The sequence below is a fragment of the Rhinolophus ferrumequinum genome, chromosome 16, assembly GCF_004115265.2.
Source record: "Rhinolophus ferrumequinum isolate MPI-CBG mRhiFer1 chromosome 16, mRhiFer1_v1.p, whole genome shotgun sequence".
In the NCBI taxonomy this organism is placed as follows: Eukaryota; Metazoa; Chordata; class Mammalia; order Chiroptera; family Rhinolophidae; genus Rhinolophus; species Rhinolophus ferrumequinum.
The window spans coordinates 22,909,087-22,928,527 of record NC_046299.1 but is presented as its reverse complement, the minus strand read 5'-3'; the positions used below and the strand labels follow the sequence as shown (position 1 = coordinate 22,928,527).

Genomic DNA, 19,441 nt, shown 5'->3' with positions numbered 1-19,441 from the left:
ACTAACTTTAGTCATTTCAATCTCTTTTGATCTCTCTTTAGCTCTTCTGACATTCCCTCAATCTCAAACTCTCACACAATCATTCCTCTTTTCTCCTAAAATACCAAAATGTCATTATTGCCACTTAGTGTTATTCTCCTACTACTCCCCCTTCACCACCACAGGCAGCAACTGCACAGAACTTGCTAATCCATTAATTAAAGATCTCTACTTCCCATTACAGAGGACTAAATTTAGAAAGCCAAATTGCGTTGGGAGGAGACCACGAGTCACAACAAGTGCGACGAATTCCATGGCAGGGGACAGGGTTACTGGCCGTTTCTTATAAAGCCTCTGACACTAACACACCCTCCCGCTGCTGAGAATACAGAGGAGCTCTCCCAGGGGTGGGGCAACCACTCATCACTATAATCATCTGGAGAACACTTTATTGTACCATCAGGTCACAAAAGCCCCAGGACTTATCAATAAGCGAATGCCTCAGGGAACATGTCTCCTCTGCTTTCCTGAAACCTCCAATTTAGTTGCACAAAAGAAAGGGGTGGCAAGCAGCATTAATTGTACCCTTAGAGAAGAGCCACTTCCCACAGGCAGGGGTGGCAGTGACTTTCCTGGGCTACCAAAAGGATACAAAGACAAAAGTAAACACTGTAATTTTCTGTTTTTGTCTCTGGCGCAAGGGGAGTGGTACAATTGACACTGTCTGTAAACAGTAATAATGCCAGATGTAACACAAAGAACAGGATTCCCCCCATCTCTCCACCCCCTCCCTACCTCCTCTCCCTCTGACATTCCTCCTGAGATTACTCATCATGAAGAAACACACAGAAACCTCCCTATAGTCCATATGCTGCTACCAAATGGAATAGAGGGAGAATCCAAGTTTGTACTGACTCCTCACTCTTACTCAAAGGAAGAATCAATGGAACTCAAGAAATATTGAATTACTTCTTACAGCTGACAAAAAAGTACAGGGAGGAGAAGCAACGAGAGAAAGTATGGAATAGATATGTGAATGCCTAGGTCTGGAACAGAACAAGGCTGAAAGGACAAGAAATAAAAATGAAAGTAGAAACATCCTAAACAAACTAAAAAGTTTGGGGAAAAAAAATTCATCTCGTGCCCAGGCCTAGGGGCTCATAAAAGATATGGGAAAAGAGGATGAATTCAAAAAAGGAAGTTACCTGACCAGAGTTCCCGCCAGGTGTAATGCAGGCGTACTCTACACTTCTTTTGGTAGCAAAGTAGTTTATGTACTACCTGAATGCAGCGTCTGTAACAGAGAAAGAGAAAAACTGGGGTAAGCCTAGCTCGGATAACCTTCCTTTTCAATTAAATTTTTTGGGGTGACATTGGAAACAGAGGCCCAAAGCTTGGACTGTACCCCTTTGAAGTTCCAGGCTCATCACACAAACCAAAAATTCAGAAGAAATTGTCAGACCTATCTTTTCATTCATTTATTCAACAAATAACTGACTGCAGATTAACTAAATATCTAGCACTTAAGTCTTCCTAGAACTAAGTTGTCAAGTTCCTGAAAACTTGCTGGGTTAATTTCAGATAACCTGCTGGGTTAATTTCTGGCAAATGAAAGAGGCTCTTCCTCTTGAAACGGTTCTGACATAAAAAAATGATGCAGGGAAAACAGAAATAGAAGAGACAAAATTAACAAGGCAAATGGGCATAGCAAAAAGCGGCTCCTCTCTACCTAACAGACCCAATTGCAATTCAGTTGAATGACAGCTTCAAGTAAACAATTCTAGAGGTGGGACTGAGACTGTCTCAGGTTCTACGGCTTTAATCGGAGACAAAGCATCATGAGATTCTACTAACTTCAGCAGATACCATTATCAATTTGACAGTTCATGGAATCAAGCATAAATAGGAGTAGGTAATTTCTTGGCCCTCTTATAGCAGAGGTGGAAAAAAGAAGGGGGGAGAAAACGCTACAAACCTTCTTCTATGGAATGAGAGCCAAGGACACTAGCTAGTGAAATTAAAGTGCTTGACAACTTGACAACATATCAAAGACACAAATGATGTGAACTAAATTAGTAAGTTAAAATCCTGACGTTTTAAAATATTCCTAGTAATGGGCCTGCACTGCTACCTTACTAGGCTATTCCACTTGTTCCCTTATTCCCATCTCTCTCAGCTCTTCCTGCTGCTCCCTTAGTTCTAAGTGGCCTGGTAGGAGCCTTTCAGATAGGATTTCATGAGAGGGCTATGTAACAGATCTCTCTTAAAAGACTTCAGGAGTGATAGTTAAAATATTTTACAAACCATACAGAAATAAAAATTAATATATACAGCAATACATCAAAATTTTTAAATAATTCCCTTTTATTCTCTAAAAACTAAACTATACCAAAACTACTTACCAAGAGATATAAATTGTACTGTAAATCATCTTAAGTTTCCAAATCATTTGTTCATTTTCAACAAATGCGGTGTGATCTCCTGTTTGATGCAGTGGTCATTAGCTACAGGATGCCCTTGTTCAAAGTAAGATTTAACTTAGTGATATACAAACTCTCCTATCAATTTCCCCATTAAATTGATAGTCATTGGGTCCCTGGTGCTGAGAGCTTTGTTGCAGCCGCAAGAGTGGCTGGATGCCGCCCATGTATAACCACCATGCACAGTACATTCCCGGACGCCAGCACTGCTCACATGACCTAAATCTGGACACCCTGCACCCTGGCTCTTTTGGCACTGCCGTCCCAACACTGAACCACTGGGGAGCAGCAGTGAGATACTACCTACGGCCCCTACCGCTGCTTGCCACCACCCTCTAGTTAAAGGCTATGGATATCCATCCACTCCTGCACTATTCCTAGGCTCTGTTCCTGCCTCTGCAGCCACCCAACAAGTGATATCATCAGCCTTATGGTCTCAACTTACACAATTTATCAAACAGAATGAAAATTTTAACAACTGCTATAATTTTAAAATTATACACTGGCTGAATAACTTCAAATTTACTACCTCTTGGGGCATTTTTTTTTCTAACTTTTATTTATTTGTGTTTTTCCAGGACCCATCAGCTCCAAGTCAAGTGGTTGTTTCAATCTAGTTGTGAAGGACGCAGCTCATAGTGGCCCATGTGGGGATCGAACCAGCAACCTTGTTAAGAGCACCGTGCTCTAACCAACTGAGCTAATCAGCCGCTCCCTGCGGCCATTTCTTTTATGCATGGTTTTCTACTTCAACACAAGACACTTCCACTTTAATCAGAAATTTTCTTGTGGGGTCCACTGAAGTCTCTATTTTCTTTTGGTGCCTGCCCACAGGTTTGGGACTGACTTACAAAGGAGTCCAAGTTTTCCACATAAAAGTAACTTAAAAGAGAGCTTATTCTCCTCAGAGACTATTTCCCTTCACTCCGAAAACCTATGGCAACAGTGGGGGTGGTGGCAAGAATCAAGCAGTACAGCCAGCAGTGGAAATTAATTGGTTGAGTTTTCCCATTTCTCTCTCTCTCCCTCTCTCTCTCTCTCTCTCTCTCTCTGGCTAAGTACCTTCTCCATTATTACTTTACCTACAGCATTTGTGTACAGATATAAAATTGTTTCATTTCTGACCCAGATTCTGGCTTTGAGTATTATTACATCTTTCCAAACTCCGTATTTCTTCATATTTCACCAGGAAGATTATAAACTTATCTGAAGTGATAGAAATTCATTTTGTTTTCAACTTCTCATTCTGCTGTATGCTGCTGAAAAGCAGTACATAATGAGAAGAGCAACAACCTGGCCTGATGCCCAGCAGGGAGTGGATAAGTTTACCTAAAAAGGACTTGATGCTCCAAATGCCAAAAACTGAAAAGAGGATTGGAAGGGTGGTAGGAAAATCTGGAAACATGCCCATGGGTACAAATGAAGAAACTGAACTCAGCCTGAGGGTGGGGCCTTCTGCCCAGCCTCTGTCAGTTTGATGCCTCATTATCTTCCCCCATCTTCCCTAACCTCAGGACATTCAATTAGGGAGCAGGTGGAAAAAACAACTGAGAAAGCTAGTCCATACACAAAAAGTAAGGCAATAGGGGGAGGAGGGAGGTAAAGGATCTAGTGTCGACCAGGTTCGGTAGTTGGGATGTGATGGTTTGGGTGGACACATACACACCTGTAATTCTACGTACTGAACACACAATCTTATCACGTCATCCCCACCTTGCACTGCTCCCCATCACCCACTTAATCTCAGGTAGCCTTTTTACTACTCTCCTATCCTTCCTCCGTATACCCAAGACTCTAGTCATCCTGAATTGCTTTCTATTCTCCAAACGTGCCACTCTTCCAAGTCTCTAAGCCTTTGAACATATTGGTCCCCAGCTTGGTGTGTTCCTCACCCCTCCCCCACATAGAAAACTCCTACTGTTTCTTCATGACTCAGGTCAAATGCAACCTTCTCTGATACCCCAGTCAGCATTAGTCACCCTGTACAGACCTTTCCTCTGTCATTTATCACAGCAGTGCTTAAGAGTACAGCCTCTGGAGTCAGAGGGACTTGAGTTTGAATCTTGACGATGAAACTTACTAGGTGTGCAACTGGGGCAGCCAGCCTGCCAAGATGGCCCCCAGTGGTCCCCACCTCCTGCCATTCGCATCCTTGTGTAGTCCCTTCCCACACTGTATCAGGCTGATCTGTGTGCCCAACAGAAACGGTACGTCATTTGAGATTAAGTTCTAAGAGACACTATGGTTTTCATCTTGGGCTCTCATTCTCCTTCTCTTTCTCCCTTGAATGACTTGCTTCGGGGCAAGGAAGCTGCCATTTCGAGCAACCCTATGGAGAGGCTCACGTGGCAAGGAACTGGGGTTTGCCAGCGACCCTGTAAGGGAGCTTGGAAGCACATTCTCCAGCCGTAGTGGAGCCTCAGATGCCTGCAGCCACAGCTAGCACTTTGACTGCAGCCTCATGAGAAACCCTATGCCAAAACTACCCAGCTATCTGCCCCTGGATTCCTGAACCACAGAAACTGTGAGATAATTCATGTGTGTTTTATACCACTAGGTTTTGAGGTAGTTTGTTACGTAGCAATAGATAACTAATACACCTGAGAAGGGATAGCAACAGCCTAGGATTTACAGTAAGAAAATCTGGGTTCAAGTCCAGGCAGTGGTGCTTACTAATAGAATAAACATTGGCAAAGCACTTAATCTCTGGAGCCTAAGTTTATTTACTTGCAAAACGAGAAAACTGGGACTATAATAATATACTACAAAATAAATAGCATATCCTAAAACTAGAACATAAGATAATCAAGCTAGAAATATAGTCTCTAGCAAAACAAATCTGACCCCTAAGGTACTGAGGTTCAGAGACCCCGTCTAAAACAAGCAGAAAACTCATCTAAGTGTTATAAAAAGCAGCTTTTCGGGGTCTTTGAATTGAAATAAAGGATCAGGCTTACTTCTCAATACCAAAAAGATACGGAAAAATGCTATTTACCTAAAAGCAAAATTTTGTATCATTATTTCAGACCTAGGAGACCAAGACTATACAGCCTACAAGGAGTCTAAAAAGTTGGAGGTCTAATCTATTCTGAGCAAAATCCTTTACACTCCCTAAATCCCAGGCCCGGCATTGGAACAAGATACACTAAGCTTGCTGCATACCAAACTGGTCTCTTGCTCAAAAACATGGAGGTACCGATTCGGTAGTCAGACTCCAATCAGATGCTTTTTAAGGAATAAAGATAATATACATACTTTGGATCACACTAATGTGGCATAGCTGTTTTAGACATTAAAGATACGAATGCAGAAACAGGAAAAGAGAGAGAAAGCCTTAAGTTTTAAATTTTACTAAAATATGATGATTTTCAGTTGCCTCTAGTTGTACTGGTTATAAAGAATTGTGCGACGATCAGATATCCTCAGGAGGCAGGAATCTCCCAGCCACGCCCTGTATGCATAGTCTGCAGCAGAGTTCCGAGCAGGCTGTTAGGAATGTAGGCAAAGAAGCTCTATCTCTCTGGCCTTTCCCTCCCTTCTAACTACTGCTGACTACTTTAATGTCAAAGCCCAGGGATGACTTAGTGGTCTGCTGGTATTCCCTACCTTTGGATGAAAACAGCCATCCATGATCACTGCTTAAATGCATCAGCCCTACTCCTCATGCAAGGGGCCCACAAGTAATAATGAAGATATGTGCGGAATCTAAATTGTGGTTTGGTTTGTACTTTTTCCCTCTTCTGGAAAGATGTATAAAATCCAGACCATAAAATGCTTGCTCCCTGACACTTCTCTACAAACAAATGTGTTTTTCCTGAAATGAAATATACATAGAAATTTTGACTATAAATTTCCTATCACTCGATTTTATAAAACAGATTTGCACACATTAAATGAACCATGGTACTTACACATAGAGATCCATAGGAAACTCCTTCATCATGTGTGTTACAATAAATTCTACCATCAGGTCTGAATGGGGAAAGAAGAAAAATTAAATCAATCAGAATAAAATTCATTCCTTGCCTTTAAGTTGGAAAAAACTTCTGAGTACACCTTGCATTCAAGCTGAGTGCCAGCCACTAACCACATCTTTATTCATATGTGCTTAAATTTATTTTATATAAGGCACTTTTTGCAACACTTTTCGCCAACTGCCAGTTGTAAAGTAAAAGAAAATGAGTTCACTCTCCTACTTCCAGAAGAATACCTTGACCTGCCAATAAATTCATATACAATGGAGATTTCACTGTAGATACTTCATACCATGGCACTAATGCAAAATGCCAGAGGGAAATCATTATTCTGAGAACCGAGTGATGAGGCAAACAGAGAAGAAATTATGGATCATATCCATGTAACCAGAGACTCAGCTCTAAAGCCATGTCTATCTCATCTCACTATCACACTCAGTTTGACAGATATTGACTGAAATGGTCTGTGGGCTTTGGGTCAATAGAAGTTTATTATAAAGTCTTAATTACTGTTTCTAAAATCAAGTAGATTTAGAAACCAGGGCTGAATATCCAAGTGAAATGGGATTAAGAGTTCAGATCATTCCCCTGAGGACAATGCAGCATTCTGACAAAATTATCTAAGATACAGCCCCCTACCTGTCAGCTCTGTCAGCCTCATCTCAGCTTAATTTACTCAGAGGAGGTTTTGCATGTTTGAACCTTGAACTTCAAGCTTCCTGGCCAGCTGACACATCAATTTGGACCAAGAAAGGGAGGAAAGAATTTGAAATCTTGATCAGGAGTAAGATAGCTTACAAATGTAAATCATCTATCATGCTTTGACTTAGCCATTTTTTTCTCCTTAGAAAGATCTTTTACTGTGAACAAGAGCACCCTTTAATTGACCATTCTATTCACTGGAGTTGCTTTACCACACTCAACAAAAAACATGGTTTCTTAGGCCAGGAAAGAAACATAACTAGTAACAACTTCTCTGAGGAAGAAGTACATCAGCCAGGATCTAGTCCTCATCTTAATTATGAAAATCTGTCACTGGTACAGAAAAATGACAATTTTGATGATACTCACCCAAGACTGCACATACTAAAGGACGGCAGGGAAGGTTCTTGTCTGCTGCCTTCTTCCTGTGTCGCATAGGCTTCACACACACAAATGAAATTAACAGGCACATGAACTGACATCCAATGGCTCATCACCACGTTTTTCATGCAAATAAAATCATGACTACAGAGATGCTACCTTTCTCTCTCTTTTTCTAGTGGTGGGGGAGGGGTGGGGTGGGGCAGGGAGGACTTGTAAATCTTTCTCAGTTACTAATGCAAGCCTGTGACAAAAACACAATTCAACAAGACAACAGTTCTAAAGGGTGTGGAACATACTATACAATGGGAAAGGTGTTGTTTTTACTTTGATTTTATCTATATAAGTGACATTACAACAAAAGAGATATACTGGTATTTTTCTTTGATAAAATAATGATTAAGAAAAAGAAAAGAAGAAGGTGACTGTGTATAAAGACAGCAACAGCAGCAGTTGCAAAAAACAAAAGTTTCAAATACAAATCTCGATGTGAAACTTTTGAAGATACGTTCAAGTTTAATGAAATTCGCTGATCCTTCATATTCTATTTCCCCCACTATTCAGATGAATAAATCAAAGCAGTATCTAGTCTTAACTAATCAAAGATCACACTACATTTTTGAAAATAAAAGTCTTAAGCCATCTACTTGTTGAAATCTATATTACTGACACATTCTAATACTACTGCTATAGGTATACGGTTGTGGATCTTTCCATCCTCTCTTGAGTAAGAAACAGCTCCATGACACACACAAAAATCCCAACAACAAGCATGGGTCTGTTGAACAGCAGTCAAACAAGAGCCCTTTAGCACAATATTCCACCCACATTTGTTCTAAGTAAGATAATTTCATCCTCCCCAATCCTGCGAACATACAAAAAATTTTCTAAGGAAAATCAAGAAGCCAAAGTCACACCTACCATTCTATGCAAGTTTACTCGAAAATTCATGTTGTCATCATGCAAAAATGCATTTGCATACTGATCCTAAGAAAAATAAAAATATAGAGAAAAAGTAAGGAAAGAGCTATACTTAACTCAGTTTATAATCAGACTTGCTACAAATCCTTGGACTTTAAGAACTACTTTTGGGGCAGCCAGTTAGCTCAGATGGTTAGAGCGGGTGCTCTTAACAATAAGGTTGTCAGTTTGATCCCCACATGGGCCACTGTGAGCTGCGCCCTCCACAACTAGATTGAAACAACTACATGATTTGGAGCTCATGGGTCCGGGGGAAAAACACACTTTAAAAAAGGGGGGGGAGGGCAGCCAGATGGCTCCCTTAGTTAGAGCGCGAGCTCTTAACAAGTTTGATGGCTCAATTCCCGCATGGAATGGTGGGCTATCCCCCCCTGCAACTAAGATTGAAAACCACGACTGGACATGGATCTGAGCTGTACCCTCCACAACTAGATTGAAGGACAACGACTTGGAGCTGAGGGGCCCTGGAGAAACACTGTTCCCCAATACTCCCCAATTAAAAAAAAAATTTAAAAAAAGAACTACTTTCAAGGACCAGTTGGAGAACTAATGGGATGAGCCTAATGCCTCCATGTCAAAACCTACTTAAGCCATGAGATTTTACTTGGAGATTTTACTTGGGAGTAATTTCCAGTGCGGCTCTAACTGGTCAATAATCTTTAAGCAAATTACAAACCAAAAAATTACAGCACAGGGACTTGAGGCAAATGCGGAGAGGAATCTGTTTTCCTGTTCTCTCCTCCTTCCCATCTGCCCAAGGGGCCTGCTCTGTTTGTGACAGCTTGAAGGTTTTCATAGCAGCTGCAGGATGTATGTGCAGGCTCCACAGAGATCTCCGATTCAGAAGAAAAGTCTGTGCTCCACCAGGAGTGGGCTTGGCACGGCAGGAGAAAACTGCTACACAGGCAGCACGGCAGTAGGCAAGACCCCCCCCCATCTCTGGCTTTGCTGAAGACTGATCGAAAATCAAAAACTTCTCACCATGGAGCACTAATAAACATCCCTTGGCCCTTTCCCAACACCTTTGGTGAAGATCTGACATGCCTACAGACTCCAATTACTAAGAACTGCTACAATTTGTGAAAAACAACTTCTTTAAAGATTTTCTTAGAAAGATTTTTGAAAAGCAATTACTCCAGGCCCACTGCTATTATAATAAGCAGCTCTTCCATAACCAGCTACCCCTAACGTGGTGAAATGTAGGTCATTTTTTTTCACAGAGAACATAAAGGGAAAGACTGAGAAAGATCTCTGCTCCACGTGGACCACCTTTCCTGTTTTCTTAAGAGAAAAAAGATCAGAATAAGGACTAATAAAGGGGGAGGTTGAAGCTACAAATTGAGCCCTGAATTGACTCACGTTCTGCCAGACCTATATTGCCACCAAGATCCCGGGTGAGATGAGGCCTAATTAATCCTCATCTCAACAAAAGTATTATACCTCCTTGCAAAGCCCAAGAATCTCTTCTTTTTTCCCCTCGGGCTCTTGTTCCTCAGCAAACTGCAATCAGCCCCACTTCACTCACCTTCCACCCCTCTCTGGCTTTTCTCTCTACCACCCCCTACAGGAAACCCGAGCTCCTTTTTTCATTTGTCTCAATGAAGAAGACCCAACATGAGCAGCTTCAAAGGGACAAGATTACTTTTTCTATAGAGGCTTAAGCCTCTTTTTTAAAACTATTAAGAGCTGGAATATTCCAGTTCTCAATTATAGCAGTTATCATATCATAATTCATTATTAATTCATGAAGTAAATACTAATTTAGGCTCTACTATGTGCCAGATACTGAGAACAGACTGGTGAAGGAGACAAAATACCTGCTCTCAAAGCTTACATTCTAGCAGTAGACAGACAATACAAAGAGGGCAAATTTTCTCTCCCAAGCTTTAGAACCCTAAAAGTCAGGAACTGGGCAAGAACGGCAGAAAAAGATAGCACTTTGTAAAAAGTGAGCTAATAAAAGAAGACTGGTGAGACCTACCTCTGCAATACACGTGAGGATGATCAGACAGAGTTTGCCACTGTGAAGCCGGTGCTCATCTGTAAAATAAAAGTAAACCCTTCTCTCTAAATCATCCAGACCACATTACTATAGATAATAAATATGTGTATCATCAAAAAGAATATTCACACTTTCTCTCCCCACCAAATTCATGAATGAAAATTGAGGTATTACTACAGTAATTCCTGATTTTCTCCTAAGTAAAACAATTCCTCAGAAGATTTTTTTCCTAAAATATTCTGGTACCCTGATGGACAGCTAACCACCTTCCTAAGAGCCATCTAATTATTGTAATGGCTCTACTGTCATGGCCCAAACCAGAGCCATGCCCTTTGCTTCTGAACAGTCAGGTCCATTCCCTTTCCAACCACTCCCCACCCACCAGCTATAAGCACCACCATCTATGCCCACCTACCACAAAATCTAGAGGTTTTATAACTATTCATAGCAAATTGGCAGTGGAATCAGAAACAAAATTAACTAGAGACCAGGGTCCAGCCCACGCTTCTCCTCGCACTGTGTATATTATTTATGAAAAAGAAAGCTGTGACGTCTTGATCATTTTTCTTCCTCACAAAGTTATTCACTCTAAAATACTTACTTAGGACTATGTAGCAGGTATCACACTGTGCACTAGAGATATAGCACTGAAATAAGCAAAGGTCCTTGGTCTCCCAGAACTCACATTCTATTACTAAAAAAGAACGTGGCAACCTGGATAGCAGGGCTCTAAGCCCACACAAATGACTAAGAAAGAGCTAGCTACTCCATCACCACCAATTATCACAACCATCAAAGCTTATTTACTTCCCAGGCTCTTTGTGGGTGAGAGGGTGAAATGAAGGTAAGAAGAGAGTCATACCAGCTTATCTAAAACAGACGAATGGCTTATGATGTTTCAAATTAGCTTTGACAGGACCCAGATTGAAGTCCATTCTGGAGAAAAGATTAACAGATTACAGTGCTGCAGAAGTTAGTTAATAGTTCTCACCCTGACATTAACCTGCTACTTCCTCAAAGATGGAATCTATCAACTAAAACCTGACAATTAGAAAGCATCATGGGGGTTTTAGTCCAGAAATACATTTACCTCTCCTCAGAGATAGGCAGTGTGAAGAGTGATGATGGTAATCCCTAGCTGACATTCCTCATAGCTTAACTAGAGCCCCTAGGCAGCCAGGAGAGAAGTGGCACTGCCTATGCAAATCTAGATTCAGGAGACTCTTCTACACTACCTCTGGTCAGTTTCTGGGCACTCTCCGCCCCCCTTTCCCCAGAAGCGATGAGCAACTCCCACAGAACAGCCTGCACCTCTCTCTCCACTTAAAAATGTTTCTGAATGCAAAAATAAGGCATATTTCCTTATAAACATTTTTTAATTCAGAAAAGGACCATAAAAGCCAGGTTTAATCATACCACCTGGATGTCACAACAGTTAAGATTCTGCAGAATCAACAAAAAGTCTTGTAGAGATATACATATATTTTAAAATATTTTTTGCGTAATACCTACTTTAAAGGTTGAGCAGATACTCCTTTAAGGTCACAACACTCAAGTCAGAAGAATCTCAGGAAAAATGGCTTTGAAAACAGAGCCAAATCAAGGGAATGATAAACACAAAATTCTAGAGAATTGAGAGGAGAGGAGTGCCGGGAGGGGACACACAGGTAGCTTCAACAGCGTTAATAATTCCTTAAGTTGGGTGGTAGGTTCACAGATGTTCATTTTACTATAATACTTTACAACTTAAGCTGTTATTATAAACTTTATAACAACAGTCATATGTATTAAAAGTATATTTTATAGATATCAAATGATAGATAATAAAGAAGAAAGAGATGATATCTTGGGGAAGTGGGGAGCAAAGCCAGAAAAAGGGGCTTCTGTTGCTCCTCAAAACATACGAGATCCTGTTAGCCAGGGCATGCAGAAGGTCAAGGGCTTAAGAGACAGGAAGAAAGCCAGGCCAGTGCATCCACACAGGAGCCATTTTTGAAATTAACTCTTCAGTATACCTAACCTTGCACCCTGTCATATTTAGGCTGCCTGTTGGCAAAGACCTAACCCAGCTTGTACTTAGAGAGACAGCCTGAGGCAACCCACATGCAATTAATCTGCCCTCAATTTTACCTTCCATGCTATGGATGGCAAAATGACCAGGATAAAGAGGTTTATGTAATCATTAAAGCTAAAAATGAGTTCCAAAGGCCTCAATTCACTGTGTTCTATCAAGCAAAGCTAAAAGATCATTTTTATGGTCACATCTACACAGTTTCTCTCTTCTGTGGTTGCTGCAAAATGTTGAGAGAAAGGAAAGGGTTACTACCCCTTTCCATAGGGACAAACAATGGAAACACTAATACACAAGAGTCTTGTTATCCTTCCCTGCCTTATCTCACTTGCCAAGTCTCAGAGGTTCACCATCTCTGCAGTTCCCAATGAACTGCTCTGTTAGGAGTTCATAACGTGGACTACTACCGTGTTTCTCCAAAAACAAGACCCAGCTGGACAATCAGCTCTAATGCACCTTTTGGAGCAAAAATTAATATAAGACCCGGTATATTATATTATGTTATATATTATAGTATATTTTGTTACGTCACATCATATTACATTATATTATACCCAGTCTTGGGCCAGCGAAAGAAAGCCGGGGTGGAAGAAGACCCGGTCTTATATAAGACCTGGTCTTATAGTAAAATTATACTAAAATATAGTATAATTAATAAATTATATTAATTTTTGCTCCAAAAGATGTATTAGAGCTGATGGTCTGGCTAGGTCTTATTTTCGGGGAAACACGGTAGTATCTCTCTCTTGAAAGAGCAAACTCACAAGGCCTAACAAAAGAAAAAAGTCTAAGCTCGTAAAGCGGGATTCTCCAAGAGCTAATGCAGTATTTCTGAGTATAACAGGATTTAGATTCTGCCCACCCAGGCTCCTTTTAACTCTGACTATTCTTCATTTCCCATATTTATCTTTCAGTTCTCTATCTCTGTCTACCAATGTTTCCTTCTCACTCCAAAAGCCCCTAAATCCTGGTCTTACTCTCTTACGCAGCCTTTCAGCTCATTCTGGGATTCCTGAAAACCCTCATACCAGAAATCTGCCCAGCCCACTTGGCAAATCAGAGCCTTCTAAAGTATACTTTTTGCCTGAGGGAATCTTAAACCACCTCAGAAAAGCATTAGTCTCTCCTCATGGAAAGTACAGTGGCAAAGGCAATAGTATTTTAGCAATTTTTCTTCTATAATGGAACTGTTTTTTTTGTTATCTGGGAATCTGAAGATTATCCATGGACCCAAACTTCAACTACTGAGTAGAGAACAGTTGGTTCCTAAAATAGGATTTAAAGATTCTTATAAGGAAGGCTTATAAAGGAATAATATACACCAAATTGTTAAGAATGATTAACTCTAAAGAGCTAATTCCAAAGGAATTTCGCTTTGTAAGTTAACCATTGCTAGAATGATATAATTTTTTAACAAATACTATTCCAATTACTTTGGTAATTAGGATAAAAAAAATTCTGCTAAATGGGAGAAGCACACTGGATCAATCTATAGGTACCAAATAAAATGTTAATAAAAATGTTCATTAAAATGCTAAGTGTAGTTAAAAAAAAACAAACTATCAGTTATGAAAAACATTTTTTGGACAACTAGGAAAAACTAAAAATGGACTGAATATTCCATGATATTAGAGAATGATTGTTGATTTTCTTAGCTATAATAATGGCTATCTCAGAAAACATCTTTAATTTTGAGATACGTGCCAAAGTACTTAAGGTGTGAAGCAGAATGATGTCTGCAACTTACTTTAAAATGATTCAGCCAAAATAACGCTCACACACACAGAAATTTAAAGACAAACCGAATCTGGCAAAATGTTAATGGGTATATGAGTGATCACTGTATAATCCTTTCAACTTCTCTGTATATTGGAATTTTTTCACTTTAAAAAATTGGAGGAAAAATACTACCTAAACAGGTTTATTTCCAGAGAATCTTAAAACTGGGATATAGTCCACTTATATGAGGTCCCTAGAGTAGTCAAATTCATAAAGACAGAAAGTAGAATAGTGGGTGCCAAGGGCTGAAGGGAGGGGGCATGTGGAAAATGGGGAGTTAGTATCTAATGAGGACAGAGTTTCAGTTTTCCAAGATGAAAAAGAGTTCAGGAGAGGGTGATAATGGTTGTACAACAATGTAAATGTACTTAATGCTACTGAACTGTACACTTAAAAATGGTTAAAACGCTAAATTATATGTTATGCATATTTTACCACAATAAAAAAGCTATAGAAATAAATAAATATTGTGAACACTCATAAATCCAATATAAAGAAAAAATTGAGTTAAAAAAACAAAACAGATACACACAGATATACTGAACAAAATTTGCTGGATTTCTTTCCAATTCCTTCTCACTCTTAGCCCAAGTATTTTACTACCCTACCACCAATTAACTAAAAGATCATAGAAAAATCATAAAAAGGAAGAACAGGAAACCAGACAATATAAATTCAAACTTTTCCAACACCTCTTTTTCTCCCACCTTCGACTCTGCATTTCTGGGGTGTTGCTGACACCTCTGTTTTATATTTTAAGTGTTAGGGAACAGTGCCCTGAATCTCACCTTTTCCTCTGCTCCATACAAGTCCTCTAAGTCTCACCACAAGCCGGTGCTTTCACTTCTTGTCCTCAAAAGGGAATTCCCTGAAGCGTGCTACTCCCCCTACTTCCCACACAAAAGAGTTTGGATCTACTTACCAAAATCTGCTAAGACGACTTGCTCGTTTTTGTAGAGACCATTTTTTTTCCTGTTCTATTTCAGAGCACTCCCCCTCCAGCCCCAGGTTTTCCCAACACCACCTAAATGCCATCTGGCAGTGAGAAGTCACTGTTTTCCAGTAATCAGGACCATCACCTTGCACAGGAGGCCCCAATGGTTCATCTTGTCGGAACATCGCTTCTTAATTCTAGCTAAGCAGCCACCTGCCACACCTCTTGCTTCCTGAGCCCCCAAAGTAGCATGCCTTACCTTTCGTATCCTGCATAACAATCGAGCTATACTTTAAGAAGGTTATCAGTAGATTACTGGTCTGTACATCAGCATCCAATGGGAGTTCCACAGAACTTATGACTGCAACAGAACAATAAAATGCAATTAGCCTATACTAACTAACACTTCTATGACAGAGCCAATTTGCCAGTATGCAAGAAAATCACTAAAGAAGCTTTACCTACAACAGAGGGAGGACCAAGTGCTTATCATAAAACCTTTACCTAGTCTTCTGAGGTCTCTAGAGCCCTTCCTACTCCCAAGATTAAGCCCAATGCCCTTCTCTCATATCTAGGAGGACCAGTCTCCAGGAACAGAGCTTTTTCCCCCAACATCCTAAAAAGGGTATTTTGATTCTACTTCTAGCTCCAAGTAACCTACAAGGGTTCAGGGCCCTTCTTAAAGGCACTTTGATTTGTACCTACGGCAAAGATCTGTACTGAATATAAATGAGCCTTGCTTTGATGAGTCTCCTGCTTAAAATAAATGACAACTCATTCCTAATAAGGAGAAATCTTGCTCAATTTTGAGAATAAGAATTTAGGCTGGAAACAATCCAAGATGGAAGGGGAAAAAAGTTAAGGCAGATACATTTAAATTCTTACCCTCCTAATTCCTTACCCTCCGTGAAAGGGAACCTAAAGAGGAATACCAGACTGAAAATAGGTGGACATTATTGATTAGGACATCCTGGGAACTGAGGTTGATACACCCAGTTGCTTCCTGTGTCCAAGAGAAACTACCCCACCACGGCCCCCGCTCTCTGAGCCACAGACCCAGTGAACACTGAGGGACCAGACCAGGGCTAACCCATACAGAAATCTCTTATGGAGATTTCCCAAATTTCTAAGACTTTAAATTAGACTTAGACCTATCTTGTTAAGTGCTTTTACACTGCCTAAGACACAATATATAAGCAAAAAGAGGCTCATCATGGCCCAGACAAGCTAAAGAATCTACAGCTTTCTGCTGTATTTCAACCCATGAAGACTCAGCTGAGTTTGGGATATTATTTATAATATGTATTCATACCATAATGGATCCCTCTGGAGTTACTACAATGTACGTAGAGAACATTTATTAACAATGGAAAACATTTGCATATTATGGATCTATAATACACAGCAAGCACAGCAAAAAGCCTTATGAAAAGAAATTAGCATGCCCAACCCTTCCTTGGCTGTTTTCACACAGTTTCATCCTCAAGAACTAATAAAAAACAAATACATTTTTATGCTGAAATAATAACAGGTCTTAATTCATGTTATAGGTAAATGACCTGAGACTGTCATTTCAAACTACATCATATTTTGAAACTCAGAGCCCATAATCACTCCTTTATCCAATACAGAGAGGCATCTAAGTGGTAAGTGGGACTTTTTTCTCCACTCATATGCAGCAGTACTAGAAAACTGTCTTATATAAGATGAAGGAATATAGAAGTATATGTATTTTTAGTTTACCAGAAAGTCCTGTCATGCCAAGGCTGAGTTGTCAAATGTCAAGTCTGAGCTGAGAACAAATGTTACAGCTAAACTGCTAGCTTTTAAAAATAATGGCTCCAGTGACATACCTTTAAATATAACTGAGCTGCTGAGCACCATTATAATTAAAAACCAAAACCTGAAAACAAGGTTATGATATTTAGGACCCCTACAGAAAGCAAATGAGTTAGGAGAGAGGCAAAAGAACAAAATAGGAGATAATAAAATCCCTCACAATTAAAATCTCCTTCCTAAAGAAGTCATTCCTTGATCTTTGGCTTCATAATTCTTCCCAGCAGCCTTTGTCAAGGGAGACAGTCATTTGAAAGTGGGCTAACTCTATCTTCCCAATAGAAGAAAGAAAAGCTCACTAGTTGTAGGTAAGTAAGCACAAATCCTGCCATTGCATAATCAAGTGTGTGGGTAGAAGTGTTCACAATGAACAGTTTAAAAGGCAGTTCTCTGAAGCATCCAAAGCCCAGCACCACATGGAATTCAGATATGTGTGTGTGTATATATGTATATCTATGGCTATTGGTATCCATGGTAACCAGGCAGGCTTCATCCTTAAAAAGAACAGTATTTCCACTGGATTACACAGTAACCAGAATAAGTAGACACAAGTCAGCAATCCTCACTACTTGCTCCTTCTCATTAAAATATTTTGGAATTCGGCTTTCAATTTTAAACAGATCCAATTGGCTACCATACATTTGAATATCAATGGCACCTCCCTGTCATGCTTCTGTACCGATACTGTTTGTACTACTTTGAAATGCTGCTGCCACAAGTGTGAAATGAAAATTTAAGGGAGAGAAAACAGATCAGAGAAGGTAACTTCACATACAGACAGGGAGGTACAAAGAAAGGATCAAAGTCAGGTTTCCTGTACGTCTTTACCCTAAATGAAGTCAACATTTGAGGCAAAACATCAAGTATTAATGAAAATTATTTCTTGGTTAAGGTTGTCCATCAAACACACTCAGCTTACACTAGAACCAATGCAGGTGACACAAAGTTTATTGGGCAAAATTCATAATTTCTTTTCTGTTACCTTTTTATTAAGTTCCAGCCATGACATTTATAAAGTGGAAAAATATTTTTTGTTATTTTTCAGGGGGCGAAGTCTTAAATACCCACCAAACTCCCGATTACACTACACTCAAACTTGTCATTTTCTAACTGGTAGTGGCAAGCAGACACAGAACGGTGAGTAAATCCCAGGGTAACTTTCTCATTCATTATTCAACATATATTTACTAAGCAATGACCATGCCAGGCACTATGCCAGGCAGACAGTAGTGGAAAAAAAATAGACATGGACCCTGCCCTGATCCACGTCTTGGTTCTTAGTTTCAACTCTCACTAACCTTAGGCAAAGTACTTATTTCTCTGGCCTCAATTCCCTCATTTATCAAATGGTAACACGAGACAACATTACTATTTCCCATTTATCTCCGTGAGATATTCATAAAATAGTTCATCGGAGCCTCCCCAGTCCCCCGAGGGTTTGGCAGGACAGGCATCGCTGACCTCTAAGGTCCCTCTTTCAGGCCTAGCACTCCATGATTCTACAGCCATTGCCTGAGGAGGACTGGAGTCATGGAGCTTCTTACACAAAGAAAGGCACTGGTTTTTTTGGAGCTTTAGGAGTCCTGAAGGACAGTATTTCAGACAATTTCTTCAGTGAAAGAATAAACAACTGTGTTCCTTGTTCAACACAGCTATGCTCACCCTGAACGATGATTTATTACTCAAGAAAACAGAAGAGGTGCTTACCATCAGAGGAGGGTGGTGTGGTCCCAAGTGGTGTGGCAGGGGCTGTAGGAGCAGGACTGACAGGGGTTGTCACCAGGCCCATTTCTGGATGACTCTGCAAGAGAACACCGATGGGTAAGAAGTTAAGAAAATCCAGTTCCAAGGACCCTGTGCTTCATGTCCCTTCTGGCATTCCTGGCCTCATACACAGAAAGCTCACTGAGGAGAGACTGCTTCTACATTTAGTGCTCATGACTACCTGATTGCTGTTGATGCTTGCTAAACTCCAGTAAGAAGCTCTGTGAGCTAGTTTTTTAAGCAGCTAAGTTCCCATTATATAAGTATTTCTACAGAACCAAACAAATAAAAAACTGGAGTAAACACATACACAGGATTATTCTACCAAAAATGGGGGGAGGGGGCATTTGTAGTCCTATCTGAACCCAGGAAGGGACTACTCTCATCACATCTAAATACATCTATAGACTATTCTGATGACCATATATGTTGTTGATAAAAAATGCAGGTGAGCCAAAGGGATAACAAGTACTATAGAAAGAGCTATGCAGATGGCAGCCTTCCTGTTTCACAACAAACAAGAGTGTGTGGGGTGGGGAGGTGAAGACATGGGGGAGA

General features: G+C 40.2%; 1 protein-coding gene across 3 annotated transcripts in view; it reads right to left on the bottom strand.

Moving 5' to 3' along the window:
• ARMH3 (armadillo like helical domain containing 3) overlaps positions 1 to 19,441 on the bottom strand; it is a 150,101-nt gene that overhangs the window by 95,360 nt on the left and 35,300 nt on the right. For all 3 annotated transcript variants that reach the window (XR_004425337.1, XM_033130949.1, XM_033130950.1), the window contains 7 exons: positions 18,827 to 18,920; positions 15,543 to 15,644; positions 10,479 to 10,537; positions 8,438 to 8,503; positions 7,505 to 7,574; positions 6,371 to 6,431; positions 1,185 to 1,273 (listed from right to left, as the gene is read on the bottom strand). Coding sequence is in view for 2 of the 3 variants with exons in the window: in XM_033130949.1 (XP_032986840.1) it covers positions 1,185 to 1,273; positions 6,371 to 6,431; positions 7,505 to 7,574; positions 8,438 to 8,503; positions 10,479 to 10,537; positions 15,543 to 15,644; positions 18,827 to 18,920 (541 nt within the window). In the remaining variant the exon portion in view is untranslated. The remainder of the gene's footprint in view (positions 1 to 1,184; positions 1,274 to 6,370; positions 6,432 to 7,504; positions 7,575 to 8,437; positions 8,504 to 10,478; positions 10,538 to 15,542; positions 15,645 to 18,826; positions 18,921 to 19,441) is intronic.